At 36.6% G+C, this 19774-nt stretch overlaps 1 protein-coding gene across 9 annotated transcripts in view; it reads left to right on the forward strand.

Annotated features, from left to right (window-relative positions):
- HECTD1 (HECT domain E3 ubiquitin protein ligase 1) overlaps positions 1 to 19774 on the forward strand; it is a 59966-nt gene that overhangs the window by 1020 nt on the left and 39172 nt on the right. For all 9 annotated transcript variants that reach the window (XM_061367628.1, XM_061367635.1, XM_061367636.1 and 6 more), the window contains exons 2-4: positions 1360 to 1683; positions 16326 to 16560; positions 17440 to 17667. In XM_061367628.1, the coding sequence (XP_061223612.1) occupies positions 1544 to 1683; positions 16326 to 16560; positions 17440 to 17667 (603 nt within the window). In that variant the 5' untranslated portion in view covers positions 1360 to 1543. The remainder of the gene's footprint in view (positions 1 to 1359; positions 1684 to 16325; positions 16561 to 17439; positions 17668 to 19774) is intronic.

Genomic DNA, 19774 nt, shown 5'->3' on the forward strand with positions numbered 1-19774 from the left:
AGTCACCGGGTGATCTGTGATCTTATGGCCCTAAACGATAAAAAAAAAATCGTATCTGTCATACTTTTGTTTAATCACATCTTTGAGTTCACAGCTGTTGTGAAACAGCACTGCTGATTCAATGTGTGTTTCTCCATGTAATACCAATTTCTGATTCCCTTTTGTAGATGTGCCCTTGATGGAGTTATTTTTTAACCATTAACTCGTTACCACCAAGTAAACAAGTAGGCAGACTTTGTCCAGATGGAGCTTCTCCCTGCCACCCCGCCCCCCTCAGTCTGTGGGGGCACTGTCCAGCATTTTATAGTTACCTACAAGTTTGTAAACTAATTCTCTTCTTATTTTCTAAGCTGCATTCAAAAAGTCGTGATTCTTGTGTGTGTGTGTTTAATTTAGAGAGATTGGTTTGTAACCTCTTAGCTTTTACCTGAAAATAATCGTATTTGCTCTGCTCTTAGGCATGAGAGATGAATTTGACTATTTCTTAGTAAAGCACAATAAGCAAGTACATGGGTAAAAAATATCTCTTAACATTTTAAAGGGAGCTTTTTTCGTCTTCAGCTTGCATGTACAACTGTGGCATTGGGCCAGCAAATAATGTTGTTTTCCGTATATGTACATGGATAATTTGAATTATTCACTGCATTTTTTTTTAAAGCTATGAATTAGATACATTTTCTTTTTCTCCTAAAAAAAAACCCCAAAATTAACAAACCCCTAACTGTTCAGTGGAATTGATTTTGAAATACTTGGTTTTTTAATCCTCTGACTTGAAAAGCTTACTTTCCTTATGTTCAAATGTCATTTTAAGAGATGAACGATTAGTAAAAAACTTCTGCAAAGATTCTGCAATTCTTTAGTTGTACATCTCACTTTTTTGTTTTGTGGATTTGTATTTAAAATGTGAAATTTGATGTGTTTCTATATTTGAATACTCCCATGAGGAGGTAATCCATCTTTCAGGGACTTGGACACTCTATTATAAAGTGACATTAAAGGAAAGGGGATAGGCAAGACAACTCTTTGTCATTATGTTAGCTTTGAGAATAGGGTTAGGCACAGTTTTTATACATAAATTTTAATTTTGAGTTATCCTGTAAATAAGAGTAGGCTCTAAGTCTTGATTGTCAGCTGGAACTTGAGATTTATTTCCAGTAAAACAGAACAAACACATTACTGTTTACTCATGTATAAAGCTTGGGTGCGCGGGGCAAATGCTGATCAAAGACGTATAAGTTTTCTTAATGTCAGCCCAAAAATATGCTGTACATTTTAGAGAGGAGCAAATTTGAAAAGTTAAAAGGCAAGATTGTGATGATAATTGCCTTATTGCCTTTTGTTATTGTTTTTTTTTTTCAGGTGAAAACTGCTGATGCTTGGGGCTGGCTGAAGAGATACATTAATTGTGCTCAAGTTAGCCTGGTTTGAACAATTAAAGGATATTTTTGGTACTTTTTATTTAAGTGGTGGTGGCTTTTTTTTTTTTTTTAATTAATTAAAAAAAAAAACAAAACAACAACCAAAAAACCCAACTAAACCAACGATGGCAGATGTGGACCCAGACACATTGCTGGAATGGCTGCAGATGGGGCAGGGAGATGAAAGGGATATGCAGCTAATAGCACTGGAGCAGCTATGCATGCTACTTCTGATGTCAGACAACGTGGATCGCTGTTTTGAAACGTAAGTAGTTTTGTCTTTTATTTAGGGAACGTTACTCTCTGTAGCTGTATATAAGTCAGCATTCCTAGAAACTTTCAGCCTCAGAAATCTTCTTTACAGACTGAACATGGGTGTAGATCACTGAAATGAAGAGTTTCTGTTAATGTTATATGAAGTACTGTTGTCTGATTAAAAAGGTAGTGTCCTGCAAGTGATCTGCAGTACCTGTTGTGACATAGGGGCTGATTGTTTAAAGAGATGCATTCAGACTAGCATTGTAGAAGTGTTGGGGGTTTTTGTTCTGTTTTTGATGGTAGAGAAAAGCTTTTTTTTCTTTTGCTTTAAAACTGTAGCAATTACCTAGATTGATTTAAGCATCTGTACTCTTGCAGTGCTTTTCTCAAGAGAGATAGTAACTATTTCTGAGCTCTCTAAATCCAAACAAAAATCACAAATACTAATCATTGTTCGCACAAATATTTTACCCCTTCGTAGCAGAATGTTGCTGTTCTTGCCGCCCTCCTCAACTGCATTTGTACACTTCATATAGCATGGTCTCTGCTCTCCTTTTTTTTTTTTTTTTTCTTCACAGCAAAAGATGCTGATGTAAGCATTTCTGTTTCTTAATCGTGTTGCAGTGCATGTGTTAAACACTACATCCTGTGAGGGCCCAGGAGTAGTGTAGAAGGGAGGTAGCAAAAGTGTAAACAATCACAACTTTGGAATCTTGGTTCTCTTGCTTTTGTTTATTTGTTTCAACGGTTCTGATCTTGATGCTCTTACATCTCTCCTGTTTTCCATCTTTCTTTTATTACTCTCACTTTCTTTTGCATCTTTGAGCGCAGCTAGTCTCTTTCTGATACATCCTGGTTCTTAGGGGTATTGATTTAGAAGTGTTTAAGAAGGTTGCTGTTGGTTACAGTGTTTAGTTTTGTAGTCCTGAAGGAGAACTGGTTTTGGGCTTATCTCCTAAAAGCTGTTCATCTTTCACAAGATCTCGTAGAGGAAACGTAAAATTCACATATCCTAAAATTTGGATTTGTAGTGGTTACTTAGCAGTGAGTGCAGTTTTGTACGCTGCTTATGAATTTGAAATTGCCTGATTCTGACCAGCTTAAAAGTACAGTTCTGGCCCGGAAGAGATTTTACTATAGGAAGATGCATTTGACTTCCCAGTCTGTCGCTCATAGTACTGATGCTGTTGGTGGAGGACTATGTTTCCAGCTGCAAAAAGGCTGATTTACTGACTTCTTAGTTTACTACTGTAGAAAATAATTTGGTAGTTAAATAATTTTTTTTTTTTGACAAATCTAGATGAACTTTCTGCTTCAGTATGTTCAGCGTAAAACAGAAGTAGAAGCTTGGGCATAAGCATTTGTAAGGATATCATCTGGGTATTTGAGAATTATGAATGAGATGTCAAATGCAACTGTATGAATTTTATTTAGAACAGTCTTTCATCTCAATATAAATGAACTAAATAGTCCAAGTGCTGCTTTTTTTTAGAGTCCAGCTAATGAATGCTCTATTATTGCACTGGTGTGGTTTTAAAATTAGGTTTTATGTCTGAAAGAAGGAACATTTAAAATACCATTTGGTGTTTTTGTTTTGAGCCTTGGTATAATTTAATTTTACCGGTCCTCTAAATTGTTGATCTGTTTTGCTGTTTTAAGCTTCCCTGAAATGGAAGAGAGTAAAGTTACCTTCATGACTTTTTCCCTGCCTGTTCAAGTGATTTTGCAGTGAAGGTTAAAACTGCTAGTTCTTGTTGGCATTGTGAATATAATGAAGATACGGCTCCACAGTATTTGATAAGCTGGCATGGTAGCTGATTACCTTCAAAAGCAAGGCTTACTTCTTCCCATTTGTCACTCCCAGTTTTGATTCCTCTCAACCATTTTCTTGCTTCATGGCAACATCAGGGCTGACTGGGCTCCTCTAATTCACTAAAAGAGCAAGCTACTTTTTAAACCCACTGATGAAGATGACACATTTTCTGCTGTTACAGTGAATTACAGCAAATCATAGAGGTGTCTGGTAAGTACTGGAGGTTAAACTGCTAACTGGAAATACGGGAGAAGCTCTTCTGTAGAGTTCTCAGGGTATTGTCTTGGGTGCCTGTGGTACCACAGCCTTCATTTCAAGGTGACCTCATTTATTTTGACACTCTCTGGAAGAAATAAATGGTATCTTGAAAAGTATTTTAAAAATCTTTCCAAATGATAGTTCAAGTAGGCAAAACTGAGGGAATTCTGAGGGAGTGTAACTACAATAATTCCTCATAATGTTTTAAAGTTGCTTTTCAGCTATGCTTTTAAAGGAATTATTCCTTGTCTAAATAAGAGATTTATTAGGTGACAGAAGGGCTGCCAAACACATTTTTCAGGGACTTAATTTTGAAAATGGTTTTTTGAAAATTGGCATTTTTTGCTGTTGGAAATATAACCAACCACTAGGCTTTACTTTTTTTTTTGCTCTGTTAAGCAAGAAGAGCATTCCCAGATTTTTGTATGCTGTGCAGATATTATTTCAAGGTTTTGTAAGTGTTTATTGGTATTAATTATGCTGACAAAGAAAACGAAAATTTCCTAGCTATGGAATTCAACACCTAGAAGATGGAAGGTGGAATCTTAAACCAGTCAATTTCCTGGGGAATGAAATGTGATGTTTTTCAGGGATCATTTAGTGACTTTAAATGTTAAATATTAGTCTGCTTGTACATAATAAATTATTTTCTCTTTTGATGTAAGCTAAGAAAAAGCTCATCATTTTGCTGAAGTGCATCTGATGATTAAGAGCTGCATATGGTGATGACTAGCAAAGCTATGAAACAGACAAACGAAAAATATTGACATGAATGCTATACCTTTTCCCTAAAAGCACAACACTCTCTCCAGACTGACTTCCCTCACTTAACAAAGACAGATAACACACTTGGGAGCGAGTTAGGGGGTGGGCATTGAAATGATGAGTTCAAAATGTTGTACTTTGCTGTGCGAGTAATAGGGTTACTTTGCAGATGTATTCTCGAGGAAACAGTGTATGTTAAAACTAATAATTTGTTTCTGTACAAGGTAATGGATATTGAAACTAGCTTTTCAGATCGAATTGGAAACGTGGAAGTAGGTGTGCATGTATGGTGGTGTGTCTTGTGGTTTTCTGGCAGCATTGCAGCAGATTGCAGGGTGTGCAGCCAATAACAGGTGGTGGTGCCAGCTAACTGACGTTTCTTTACTTCTCCACAGATTTACATATTACGTATGATTAAATTATTTTTGGTGTTACTTGTAGTTTAGCATTACAAAAATCAGCATATTCATCTCCTGGTGATAATGAGTCACAGACACGGTTAGTCACTTAGCATGAAGAATGGCTAGGATATTACTGGCAGCAAAAGCCAGTTGCTTGAACTACAGAAACTTAATGAGTGAAAAGAAATTTTGTGAAGTAGTTGCATTGGAGTAAATTAGCTAAACTCAAGATTAAAAGTGTTAGTCCCAAATTATAGTTAAACTGTGTGCTGTTAAGTCAGCTTTAAATAGTTTTTAAGTATGCGCTTCATCTAAACTTAATTGGATTGACTTCTTTAGTGTTTAAATTATTATAGGTAATTTCAAAGACAATGTAGAGGCTATTGGTTGCAATCTCACAGTATTAATGTAGCCCTTTTCCACGTAGGTGTTTCAGTTTATCTTTTTTATTTTTTTCCCTGTCTGATTGTTTCACTTTATTTTTGATGAAATAAAATGATAACTCCTCAGATCTGGTATAGTATAATAAGTAAAGTAAAACCTGACTAAATCTTTTCTACACTGAACAGACGAAACATGCTTTCTCTGAGCATTAATAAGGCCTATCTTCCCTTTTGACTGTGCCTTAAGTCACCTCTGGATATTTAGCATTAACAGATTTAGCATAAAGTTACCAAGAGTTATCAGCTGATTTGACAAATAAAGCTAAAAAATCATACAAAGGATCCGAATTTAGGGTTCTAATGTGTAAAATATAAATCCTTTCAATTTGTGTTTTAGATCAAATATGTTTATTTAGTTTACATTAACCCTTATTCTTTCCTAAGTATGTTATTCACTAGGGAAAATACATTTTCCTGGTATTTGCTAACATATAATAAGAAGTGTAAGAAGAAATTCTAGTGAACCAAAGACTGTTAATGTGAGGTAGTGAGACTGTGGTAGAAAAATGTTTAGCTTTACCTCCACTGGATTGCTTAAAACTTCAGGTACCTGTGTTTATCAGGATTGTATCAACAACTTCAGCAAGTCAAAACTAGATGTAGTGAGAAAACCAATTTTTCTTATAGAGATGGGGGTAGAAATACGAAGTAGTGGTTTTCAAGCTTATTTTTTAAATTTATGCTGGCTTTAAAAGCATCTTTGTAATTCAGACATTAGTAAAGTGCCCTTTAACAGATATAACGATCATGGTAAAACTAACAGGGTAAAAGGACAGCGCAATCAGTATCAAGGTGGTTTCATGTTATGTGGCCTTCAGATTTCACAGAATCGAATAGGTTGGAAAAGACCTTTAAGATTATCAAGTCCAACCAATACCCCAGCACTGCCAAGGCCACCACTAAACCATGCCACTAAGGGCCTCGATTTGCTTGTTTTGTTATTTTGGGGGGGGGGGGGGGGTTGGGGTGTGAGTAGGGAAGAAGTCAGGATGTTATTACAGTGTTGTGCTGGAGTTCAGCCATGAGTAAATTAGGATAAGTGTTGCTGTCAGCAATAGACTACAGTTTTCATTATTGTAAGCCATGCAGAGCGTATGTTCATAGCAAGTTGTTGGTTTGTACAAATGCAAGCATCTCAATAAATGAAATTTTGTGAGCTTTACAAGGGCAAGACTCATGTGATTGCTAATAACTTTTTTTTTGCCTTTAATGAAGGCAGAGGATGTGGCAGCAGTGAAATGCCAGCACTGGAGTTATGTGCTCTGTGGACTCAATACAGTGGGATCTTCAGCATCCTACAGACTGCTTTTCTGAGATGGAAGTAGGGGTGTGTGCTGTATTTTTCAGGAAGCTGTCTTGTTACAGTTCTTATTTTTTAAGGCTAATTTTTGTTGTTGGGTAGTTGTGGGGTTTTTTGCAGTGCTAAGAGTTTTAACACAGTAATGTCTTTCTGGTTGTTCTTTGTAAAATGGGAATTATGGCTTCATTGTCATGGGTATTATGAAGATTAATTAGCTTTGTCTAGTCATTTTGAGAATCAGAATGGCTGCGAAGGCCGGAAGGGAAGATGTCATCTAAAATGGCATCCTCTCTTATGTCATAGGCCCTTGTACTGTACCTGGTTATTACTGAATACAAGCATAAGGTGTAGCTAATGCTTCCAGTAGGCCATCCTACCTGATTTTACCCCCTGTTTTGCTATTTGATCTGCTGCATAGTTGTTTTTGTTGTTGACATTTGCCTTTCATTTTCTGTTTGGACTGGCCAGATTGCTGCATTCTGTGGCTGGCAGTCCACCTTTTCCTACTGGATGAAAAGCCAGTATTGTTCTTACTGGGAATGTAGTCGTGCAGAAGGATCTCATCAGCTCTCAATCTTCCTTCCCCTCTCCAATTCTTCAGTTTCCAAGTTTTTCAGAAATAAGTTCCAGTGTTGCCTTCGTCCACACTGTTTAACTTACTGTGACCAGTTATACATCCCAAATTTAGTTAGATGTGTCCAAAACATTGCGCAGGAAGTATGGTTTTAGTTATTTATCCTCAGAGTTGCTTTCCAGGATATGATTACTCGCTTTTTAGATATGGCTGGATGTTTTACCTAGAACAAGATCTGTAACTTAGCATTTTCGTGTGTTAAACATCTCATTTAAATGAGCCTGTGCCTCTGAGTAGTCCAGACAGTTCTGTGTAACTCATCACATTCTGTTACCATTTACTAGTCTTTTTTTTTTTTCCCTCCTCATTTTTTGGTGGTAGTATCATCAAGTACTCTTTGTTTTAGTCAGGGTTTTGTATATGACACAAAATTGAAATGATTCTTGGAAGTACTATGCAAAGATTTTTAAGGCAGTGAGTTAATGCCCTTTGGAAAGATCCCATCTGAAAGATCCAATAAGGCCAATAAAATAGGTGTTCTAGGAATTTCAAACAGCGGGCTTCCTTTCTTGAGTGGCAGTGCTAGTCAAATTACTTTAAATACTGTCCTCTTAAAAAGAGGCTGTGCAAGAGCCACAGACAGCATGGATGTTCAGTAGATTGATAATGAGGAAACAGAAGTTTTCTTGTTGAAGTCAGTTCTCTGAGCACTTGGAAATCCATCAGAAGCTAGTGGGGAAAAGTGTATGTTTAGGCACATTTCCCCAGTCATACTTTTTAATTGCTTATTTTCTTTTGAAATGTTAACAAATGTAATGTATACTTGAACCACTGCTAATAGTGGAAATCATAGGCAGAAATATCTGTAGTTTCAAGTTCTGTCATTTATTCAGGTGTTGTGGACCAAGTTTCTACAAAATAATTACAAAATGCTGGAGATAAGAGAACAGATATATTTGGGATTACTACCCTGGGGCATGGCATAAGATACTGAAAAATGCAAAAGGCAGCCCAATACATGCTCTGTAAGCTCAGAAGCAAAGCTAACAGTAATTTTATTTAGAAATTTAGAAATAACATACTCTGCATAAAGTATTCCTTCTTGTGCATTTGCATTTTTGTTTCATTTCACACAACTGCTATTTGTTGAATGTGTAGCTGAATATTTAGATGATGTGTTCCCTCCTAACAGTGAGCTCTGAGAAAAAGACTCAGCTATCTGTCCTTTTATTTAGCTAAATGGAAGTTTGGAAGTGTTTCTAAATGTCAAATTTGAATTCTAAATTAATTTATTTTAATTTCTGACAGTGCAGACTTTCTGCTGGAATAGATACAGGATGGAGTTGTTAATTCACTAGCTTTATTTTATTGCCTGAGCTGTGATTGCAGTTAAGAGTAGGAATTCAGAGTTATAAAGGTTTAATATTTCATAGTTGTGGTAAAAGTTCCTAAATTAGAGATTAATTTTTACTCATGCCTTTGTTGTACCTTAAAAATACAGTTTGGTATCTCTGAAGTCTTATAAGTGGCTATTTTCTGGACTTATTTGTTGTGTAGCAGCATTGGAAGAAAACAGTGCTGTATGGTTTGGAAGTGGTTCCTGAAGTATACTTAGGCAATGCAAGGGTGTGGTCAGTGCTCTTGTGGATGATCTTGATTACTCTACTGAGGTTTTTTTTTTAATTTTTTTTTACTATTTTTTTTTCCTATTTCATATGTGGAAACAAAATGCTATTTCAGTGAAGGAAAGGTCAGGGAAAGTCTGAGATCTCCTGCCATAGAAAGAATTGTGGAAAGGAAAAACAATCACTAATCAAAAGTAAGTTGGAATTACAGTTGCTTTAAGAACAGCTCAGTTGTGCAGGACGTATTCTTTGTTCTTTGAAAAAGTTATTTGAAACTTCAAAGTAATGTGGCACGTTGTAAATATAACTGCTATGTTTTTCCTTAAAAACAGTTACTAGTGAGGTTTAACTTCAGTATTTTTATTTTTAGTTATTTGAGATTATTATATATTAATCATTAAATAGTGTAGGCACATATAATTCTTTATTTTCGTATGTTTAACTGGTCTCAGCAGATGGTATGCATTAAAGATCCAGCACAAGTTCTGGCAGGCAGCTGAGCTTGGTTTTCGACCACAAGTCACATGAAGCCCAAGGCCTTGTCACATGGCAGGGGCTCCGCACCCACTGCATCCAGCAGTTACTCTGGAATTAGGTAATACACCCTAGTGCTAGCAGTGGTTGTGTTAACCGTCTGGGGGGGTGAAGCAGAGTTGTCTTATTTTTTGTTTTGTTTTTTTTTTTCCTTCTTTTGGGTTTTGTTGTAACATGACAGTAATTTTAAACGGCCATTATTATTGCTGCTTTAGCTAAGGCTTTTGCATGCATTGAAAGTATGAAATGTAATTACGTAAATGAGTTTTTAGTGCCTATTTTTACTTCCTTGGTGTCTTTTTATACTGGCAGGCTGTAAAATCAGCTGAGTCATCTCATTTGAGTTAAGGCTTAGCACTGGTAGGAGCTTACTGGTGTAGCTATTTAAAAACTTTGTATCCCTATGGAAACCTCTGTTCCTGCAGAGGGAGTGGGGGAGGGAGAAAAGAGTTGGAAGTGTTTCAGCGTATGAAGTTATGCTGATTATAGTGCTGTAAATGCTGAAGTAATGATACTGTACATTACTTTAGCCTTTCTTGACATCTTATCAATGTGACTGTTATATTTAGAAGGTGTTTTTAGATCAGTTTAACTTATGCAGAGGAAGAATGTATGTTAAAGAATTTGTGTATCATAATGGTTACATTCCAATAAACTGATTTTAATACTGAAAGCCTGAATTTGACTTTTAATAGGAATTATACAGAATAAGCACTTCTTAATGTGGTTTAGTTATTTTCTTGATGTTAGTATAGGGAACAGAATGTTCTACTGCTTTATATTCTAATAGATTAGAGTCTAAAGGCTAAATACTGAGAAGTACATACTTCAGACTTTTTGAAAACTGTTACTTACAAACCTGTCTTCCATCAAGATCTTTGAAACGTGATGGGTTTCACAAGGTAATAAGTAGCAGAAGCTCTGATCCTGGGAGTACAGGAATCGAGTTGGGTGGACATCCAAAACTGAGAGACTTAAAAGTAATTGGCAAGAGCTGTAGCACTGGTCACAGAGTAACCTCATTAACTCACTGAAGTCAGTCTTCCACTAGGGAATAAGACAGAGTAACCTCATTAATTCACTAAGCTGGTCCATAATCACTCTCTTAAAGTACTTTAGGAAGTGCCCAATGTGATATTAATACAGCTTCTTAGAAATGAAAATAAAAAAAAAAAAACTTTAATTTTCATATTCATTAGGAAATGTTCCTAAATAGAAGTTTGAACTTTGGAGCTACCTATTCGCTCCTATTGGCCATTATTTCCTATTTTGAAATAATAAAGCATATTTAATAGATTTTTATTTTTTTTCCTGTGTTAGAGCACTCAGCACTATCTTCTTGTTTGTGTCTTGTCACACCAGTTCATTTGTCGCCATAGTTTTACCCTTAGCCTCCATGCTGTCCTGGGAAGTTTTGGTAGCCTTCAGTTTTCTATTTAGACAATATTCTAAAGGTGAGTCTGGTGGCAGCCACTGTGGTACAACACTCCTGAAGTGCTTTGCTTCACTACCAATCAAAATACATTTTATCTCTGAGCAGTCTTAGCTGGGCATTTAGCATTAGGATCTGTATTACTGATGGGACCTAATCTTCTACAGCAAATATTTGAGACAGTTTTAGTCCCCTTTGATTTATCTGGGAATTAAGGAGTAATAGTGATGCATACCTGACATGGGTCATCTGACTTACGCTTCGGTTCTTGCTTGTGTTGATTGTATTTGGTTACCTGGTGTTTCACTGAAAAGAAGGGCTGGTTCTCAGAAGGTGCTTGTCTCAGGGCCTGGTTGCTAGAATTGCTTCCAGGTGAACAGTGGATTTGTCTTCCCTGTTCTCCCTTTGCTTACACTTTAGTAACAAGGTGCCTTTACTCAAGATTGGATTGAGTAAGGACTTGACTACTTACAAAGCCCATTTGCACAATTTTGAGCTGTGAAGACCATCCACTGAGTAAGGGCAGAATTTTACCTTTTTCTTAGCAGTCAAGGGCCAGCACACTGAAATCCTCGTGTGACAGAAGGGAGGGGTGTACTCTGTACATGTGCTGTATGACTTTGACAGTGTTGAATCCCATTGTGTGCTGGTGTTCCCATTTACCCCTTCCAGTCCTTTCTCTGCCACTACTCACACATGCAAGGTCTTGTCCCTGAGACATGTGTAGCAGATTCTCATAGTTTCAGCCATAAGACCCCTGTGTAAATAGCTTAGTGTGGGTTTAGGGATTAGAAGGTGATCTCTATAAACCTGACCTGTGTACTTCTGTTTGTAACATAGTCATTGATGGAAAAGTTACAGCATAGTGACTAAAGTTCTTCAAAGTGACATCTGTACAATTTTGTGTTGTCATTATTCTAACCACCTGTTTGAGAAGACTATGGCTGGAGCACTGGGGATGTGTTGGTATGCTGCCCTTCTCTGCTATTAGAGGCTCAATAGGCTGTGTGCGAGTGACAGAACTGGTACTTTCTGTTCCCTCGCTAGTAGGAACCGCAGGGACTGCTAAGGCCCAAGCAGGCTTCAGCCACCAAAAATAATCTGAATTTATCTGTATAATAATGTGGGAAGATTAATTTGCATTCTCTTGTCTATATCTGTACAATAATCATATTGTACAATTATACTTCAAGTTTTCTACGATAGAATCTGTTGTTTTGCTCTGGTAGTGCAGGGAGATCCTGAGATGAGCCCTCAAATGCTACAGTATGACAGATACTAATGACTTGTGTGTTGCAGGTAATAGGTTAGATAGGAGGTGCTAAACATTGTTAGGAACTTTTCTGGATGGGAGAAGACAATGCGATGACAAGTTCAGAGCTAGTAATGTGTGAGGCGCAGTCTTGATCTTACATGTCTATCCGTCACAAGACTGCAATGAGTTGATGGAAAGACAGTGCTTCCTCCCTGCTATCTTATGTGATGTTAATGAAGAAAAGTCAGTTACATTTGTCACAAGAAGGTCCTGCTGCTGGGTTGTTTCACTTCGTTCAGCACAGAAATTTACCATCCTGATCATAAGAATCTGCACAAACAGAATACTGTTTAAATTCTAGGAAATAAATAATATATACTGGTTTGGGTTTTTTAATCTTGTCTCAAAATCTTGACACCCACAGAGTGAGGTTATGTGAAGAGGCTTGGCCATAGCTTCTTGAAGATGTGTTTCAGAAATGCATGCAAATACAACTTTGTAATTGTGGTCTCATAGAATTACAAAGTCTGTAACTGACCAGGAAAGCTGGTATATATGAGTAGTGGAAAACCTTGTATACTGGACTGGCACAGAAAACATTTTTTTAATTCCTGCCGGTACCATTACAAGTTCAAAATGGTAAAGAACTGTGCTGCTTAGAACCAAGTATAACAATGTGTTGGCCTGGAATAATGTTACAGAGCAGTGCACAAGACACCACAGAGGTCCTGTCTAGTCAAACTGGTGTATTGCAGGCTGCTTTGGCCCAAGTGTCTGAGAATACAGACTTAATTTTCAAAGTTAATGTCATTGTTGCTGTTATCCTTTGGGACTTGAAAAAACAAGTTGGATCTCTTGCCAGCTATGACCTTTTTGAAAAAGTAGTAGCTGTACATGATAGTTTATTAATGCAGTGTTTCTAAAACAATAAATAATAAAAGCACTTTTTGACAGTCTCACTGGCAGATACTCAAGGCTGATGGAATCTTGGTCTGTCTGTTTTGCTTTCCTCAGAAATACTTCTGCGCACACGTTTCATTGCCTGGTATGACTTTAGGGATAATAACTTAATTTGTATTCCTGTAATGTGTAGAATTTGAATCAACTTGTTTGAGTTGAGAAAGACATGATGGGGAAGAAGATGACCCAGCGGTACATTAAATTTTAGTTATGTGCTAAAATAGTAAGTGACTCTCACTTGGTGTTTTGGAGACCAGGACAAAAATTCTGGTTTGATATTTTTGCCATGTTCCTAATAACAATGTAAGAAAAATGAAGTTGATGTTTCTATTACTTTTAAATTTGTATTTTTACTTTCAAGCCTGTGATTTCCTATGTGTTGTTTTTTGTTTGTTTGTTTCTCTATTTGCTGCAGGAAAAAGAAGGGGAAAAAACCACTTTAAGTAATGCTTCAGTATTGCTTTTTTCCCGTCCTGTTTTCTTCAGTCCTACTTATTGTCCTTAATACAACTTTATAAAATGTTTCCGCTGCCTCTTCTATGCAGTGTAGTCCAGCTCTCCACTTCCCGGTTGCTAGCAATATCCAACAAAGCTACAAACCAATCAAAAATACCCAACCAACCAACCCCCAGACCAAATGCAAACTGTTAAAAGAAACAAGCATCAAGTACATAGAGCTCCAAGGTCGAAGTAGCTTGAAAGAATTTTCTGTGAAAACTCTTGTTAAAATTAGATCAGGCACTATTTTCAGAAAGGATAAATAATTTATTTTTTTCAGAACAAGTGAAGTTCTAACCATTGCTGCTTTTATAGGAATTCAGCATGTGTTGCCATAGTCTACAAAACTGTTGAAGTCTGGGTAGCTGTTTATTGTGAGAACCAAGTAATTCCCACAGGTGAAGTGCATGACAAATGTACAATTTCTTCCTGAAACCTTGTGATAAACTTGGTTACTTTATTGGAGGACTGGAAATCATGCCTCTAAATCAGAAAACAAATGTCATGATGGCAGTTGGAGGTTGCTGTTTGCCTTCTAATAAAAGTGTGGGCTCTGATTAATGTAACTAGAGGTTCTGGCAAAAAGGCATTTTAAAGTAACCCAAGCGCTTCATTTTTTGCCAGTGAGCTGTGCTCTTAGAAGAGTGTTGCTGATACAGTGTGCCGACATTTGTGTGCTGGCAAAAATACAGTAGCAATGGTAGGCTCTTAGTAACTTTGTATTTTGCTGTATCTGCTGGGTAATTGGTTCTTGTGGACAGGTGTTTTTAAGGACAGGAACAGATTTCTTCCAAATTTCTACATTTCCATTAAAAAATACCAACTGCCGAGTTCCATTTGTGCTGTGTCTTTTTATAAGCCATTAAGTCATAGAAAAAAATGTGTTAAATTTGCTTTTAACTCCCTGCAAAAATCTTGAGGATTTTTTTCTGTTGTTTTCTTTGGATATCTAAGAAATGGTTTATTTCTGCTTGCTACTGTTACAGTGGAGGCAGTGGAGTTCCTGACCTTCCATGTGGTTATATGTAGGTGGTTTTGGTTCATCTGGGATTTTTTTAAGATTTGTATTTATTGTTAAATTTATTTTCATGCAGTATGATGTTGGATGAACACAAAGTTCATAGCAGTGTTCTAGTGATCTGGCTCATGGCATAAAATGCACTGTAAAAAATCTAACAGAAAAACACTTGTTCATATAGCACTGTCCACTTTAATTTTTATATACTGCAATACTTCTTGTGTATGGTGGTCATCTAGCAATAAATGCAGATTTCAGACTACTTTTTCCCGAGGATAATGTCTTCAAAATTCAAAGTTCATTAAGAAAGATGTGGAGTTAAATAGCAGATTTCTTAAGAATAACAGACAATATAGGCTGGATAGGGTAATATAAGTATTAAATATGAAATTTAGCCTTATCAAAGCTTCTCTTATTAATTTATGTCATTAAGGATCACTGGGTAATATATTTATTTGTCAGGCAGTATTATTTAATTACTTCAAAAAGCATAGGCAGATCTTCAAGGAAACTATTAGTGTTTTGCTGTCCCAGGACTCGGTGCCTCTGCATGAGTCACTGTGTGTACCAAATGGGATATGAATGACCTCTGGCTTAGTCTTCAGAATTATTGATGATGAGTACTTCACCTGTCTTCTAGACCAAAAGCATGCTGTTACTTCTGCTATTTTTTAATTTAGAAAAGTTTCAAGCATTCTTTTGCAGACCAAAATCATAATGTAAGAGAAGTTACAGTATTTGCTTCCTGTAGATTTAGTCTAATCTTCTACATCTAGGGATGAGGTATCCAGTTAATTTGAGTACTGTCACAGCATACATTCCCTTAAGTCCCCACCACCACCTTGGAAGTCTTCTGACACTGTAGTGAGCAACCATTATGTTATTTATTGCTGAGTAAGTATGCTATTGGAAGACAAATTGTCTTAAAGTATAGCTTCATGTCTTAAAACTTTTGATCCAAATCAGTCTTAACCACAGCTGCTGTAATAATGAAAATCATTTTTATGGCCATCCATTTTGTTTTGTGTCCTAATAAGTCAGAGGGGTAGAAGGACTGCTGCAGCTTGCTTATTCTGTTTTGAAGTTGTGGAGATGTTCTTGACTGTCCTTGTGTATGGAAATGAGCCTGACAATAAAGAGGAGATCCAGAGGCTGGATATGGATATGAAGACAAACTTAATGGAAGCAAGCTAAATGAGTTAAATATGTTCTCAATGTGGTTAGGGAAAAGAATGAGGAGGGATGCAGGGGCAGAAGCTGAAACAGGATAAAAAGACAAATGAGAATTCTTGTAACATAGGGAAGAAGGACCACTCAGAATTAAGTTGTGTAGCAAATCCAAAATCTTTAGTCACTGTATCAGTATTTCATGGTTAAGTTTAAGTAACTATTTATAATCATGAACCTTGAAGCTTTTTTGAGAAAAAATGCATTTAGATTGGTTATGCGAGGTTAATTCCTAAAATAATTTCCCAAGAGCATAAATTTTTCCCTGAACAGTTGTAGAATTCCAAGAATTTTTTTTACCCCCCCCCCCCCAGCTTGTTCCCCTAGTGCAGTGTGTGTTCAGATTACTGACTGGAATTTTTGACTGTGTATGAGATGTGTGCTTCCTAGTGTTCTAAATGAATGTCCTAAACCAATTACAGAGCAATTGAGCAAATTGTTGATCTGTTAATGTGAAAGTGAATGAAATTACTTAATGTAGAGAAACTTACACAACTTAGTAATGTGCTGTTTGTTGTGTGTTTGCCTTTTTTTTTTCTCCTGCAGATGCCCTCCTCGAACTTTTTTACCAGCACTGTGCAAAATTTTTCTTGATGAAAGTGCTCCAGACAATGTATTAGAAGTAACAGCTCGTGCCATAACATATTATCTGGATGTATCAGCCGAATGCACCCGAAGGATTGTGGGAGTGGATGGAGCTATCAAAGCGCTCTGTAATCGTTTAGTAGTTGTTGAACTTAACAACAGAACAAGCAGAGATCTGGCTGAGCAGTGTGTGAAGGTTTGTGTACTGAAGATCCTTCTTCAGTAAGGAAGGATCTGGAAAGGAAGGAGCTGAAAAACTTGCTCTTGTTTCTGAAGAGTTTCCTTATATTGTAATCCTGTTCATTTTATTAAAATGCAAAGCATAACCATGGAGTATGATACATGCCAGTGATGCTGTTTATCTTTATTGTCAGTCTGCTGCTCTTCAAAGCTGAGATTCCTTTAAAAAAGTATTGAAAAAGAAACAAAACAAATTAGAAGAAAGTTTTACTGTTTATATTGCGTGTCTAGAATGCTAAGTCTAATTTTGTGCAAAAAAAGGAATGAAGAATTGTTCCAGATACAGATAAATTACCTGCTATAAAAGATGATCTGCTGTCTCTTCAGTAGCACTACACACAGCCCTTCTGCACCCTTTTAAAGTTTTCAGAAAAAAATTCAAGACCCTTAAAATCTGTTGTTCAAAGCATAACTCATGGCCATGTGACAGTTTATAGTTTAGGTCCTTGAGTACCATGGCATCAGACTTGATATTTACTAGTTGCAGTCTACTCAAAAGTACATCACTGGAGGAGTGGAGTAATAGTACTCTTCGAAGCTTCGGAACTCTCAGTTGTGTGTTATCCAGGGACTTAATTCTCCCAGGAAAGGATACTGTTGTCCAGCTGTCTCACAAACACCTGTTGTGACCATGCTGTTGGGGGATGTTCTTGTATTTGCCTCTGTATTTTTGAAGAAAACTGTAACTACTAGAGTAGTGGAGGCTTTGGCCCACTTTTGGGAAGTGAGGTGGGATTTTTATTCTTTTGTTTCATTTTCTTAACAGCTTTGTAGATGGGTAAATAAATAACATTTTATGTATACTTCATTCTAATTACATTTCATTTTGTCATAGGTGTTAGAATTAATCTGTACCCGTGAGTCAGGAGCTGTGTTTGAAGCTGGAGGGTTGAATTGTGTACTGACATTCATTCGTGACAGTGGACACCTTGTTCATAAAGATACTTTGCATTCAGCTATGGCTGTAGTATCCAGACTCTGTGGCAAGATGGAGCCTCAGGATTCTTCATTAGAGATCTGTGTGGAGTCGCTGTCTAGCTTATTAAAACATGAAGATCATCAGGTAACGTAATATGTAAAAACATAAATTTCCAGCTCAGTATACTATGAATTTAACTTCCTTTATGTTTAATAGATAGAATGTTTAATATGTTTAATAGATGAATAGTTAGGTATTTTTATATAGCCTTCACAACTGTATGTTTACATAGTAGTTATATTTATATATTATGATAGCTTCCTTTACAGTTGTGATGACAAGAAGAAAAAATACGCTTAGTGCCTGACTTCAAGCACTGTTGTGTGAATATGATCTTATTTGATCTCTGAAAACTTGATTGAAAAACATCCTGTAACTTTTATCAATGTATTTTGAAATAGTTTCTGAAGTAGTTACTGTTGTATGACTGCATCTCTGTCACTATGAAATATGAGCATAAATAAGAGACAAAAATATTTTTTTTCCTTTTGCCAGAGTAAGAGAAGCAATTAAAACTTCCACAGTCAATGCTACAATATTACAGTGGAAAGCCATCTTAAGTGGCACTACTACTGTAGATGAAGCACTGCTTTTCTATTGCAGTTTTATTAAGTTGAGATGAAGCACTGCTTGTAAAATCTAGAAAATGTATTCAAAAGGAATTCTCTTCCTACTAGTAGAATCCTTTTGTGTATGTCATACTAATGCTTTGCAATAGGTCTTTAGCCAAATTCTTCCTGTACCCTGACCAGGTTTCTTGTCCATATCATTCTCAGTCCCCATTTTGTTTCCACCTCTGTCCTCATTCCTTTCTCTATACCCCTTGGCCTTAGCCTGGTTTAAGCAGCACATCATGTAAACCTTCTTGCCTGTGAGCTTAATTTTTAAAATATATTTTTAGTGGGTTTTTTTTGTGGGTTTTTTTTTTTTTTTAAAGACCCAGTTGGCAGGGACTGTCACAGTAGCCATTTCAGAATAAGCTACCATGTTTTTTAAACATTTCCTAGCTTTATCAACGCCGTGCTCATCTTGGGCAGTCTAATCCTGAAATCTAGACTGTAAGTCTGTAGTATGTTAACTGTTTTCCAATTTATAATGTGTTTGAAAAAGCAATTGCTGGGGTGTTGGAGATCTGAATGAAAGTTCAAATTAAATTACTCTGTTAGCAGTTAAACTTTAAGGTAAGCGTGCGTAAGATTGAGGTAACACAGACAATAACAAGTAAATCTCTGCCAGTATCCTTGAGAAACATGGTTTTTGTGAAACAAGCCTCAGGTTTACAATGCGTGTTGATGTGTATTATGGATTTAACCAGCAACTTGCTTTGTAAAGTTTTGTTGGTGCTATGTTCTCCCTTCCTGTCTTTTTACACCGTTGGATTTCGTTGCTTTTTGTGAGGGCTACTAGTTAGTAACACCACTTGAAGGAAAAGTTCAGACCAGATGAATGAGGCCTCAAGAACAGCTTATCTCTAAGTTGGTTGCTGGTTTGGTTTTTTTTTTGACATTTCTACTAAACTTGTGATTCGTGAGAATGCCTTCCACAGTACCCTCTTGCTTTGTAAACTGATGCCACTAATGCAGTGTGTTAAATAGCTGAACCTCTCCCGTGTATTTCTGACAAAGGACATGAGTAGTGACTATTACCAGTTAAAGCAAAATTCCTTGCAAAAGAGTCCTGGTAAACCAGAATGCTTGGCAAGCAGGGACCACGCCAGAAGTTTAACATGCTTTGCATTTACTTGTGACAAACTTTGTTTTTCAAGTCCTTACAAACTTAATGGAGATCCAAGATTTTTAACTTCATGATGCCTGGCTAATACTCTAATCTTGTTCTATGTGTTGATGAGTAACTGTCTTTAAGCCCTTGGTTTGTGGTGGCTGACAATAATTTAGAAAATTGGCTGTGCTAGAAGTTGATGACTTTTTAAGGAGTAAGAAGTGTAGTAATTTAGATTTTATTGAAGAATAGATACTGTGTTGGCTTTTATTTTGTGGTGTTTTTAAATTATTTCTTGACACTGGTCTGGTTTGCTGCTGCAAGTCTATGAAGGCAAATGTGCCTGAAGCAGCTCATCTTGATGTGCCTATGCAAACTTTGAAAGATGGCAGTACTTGCAGCGTATAGATGAGAGAGATGTTAAAGGTAAAACCTCCCTTTCTTTTCAACACCGTCATGAGAAGAAGTTGGA

The sequence above is a fragment of the Neopsephotus bourkii genome, unplaced genomic scaffold, assembly GCF_033783945.1.
Source record: "Neopsephotus bourkii isolate Nb327-2 ecotype Australia unplaced genomic scaffold, CSIRO-AGI_Nbou_v1 NB_1388, whole genome shotgun sequence".
In the NCBI taxonomy this organism is placed as follows: domain Eukaryota; kingdom Metazoa; phylum Chordata; class Aves; order Psittaciformes; family Psittacidae; genus Neopsephotus; species Neopsephotus bourkii.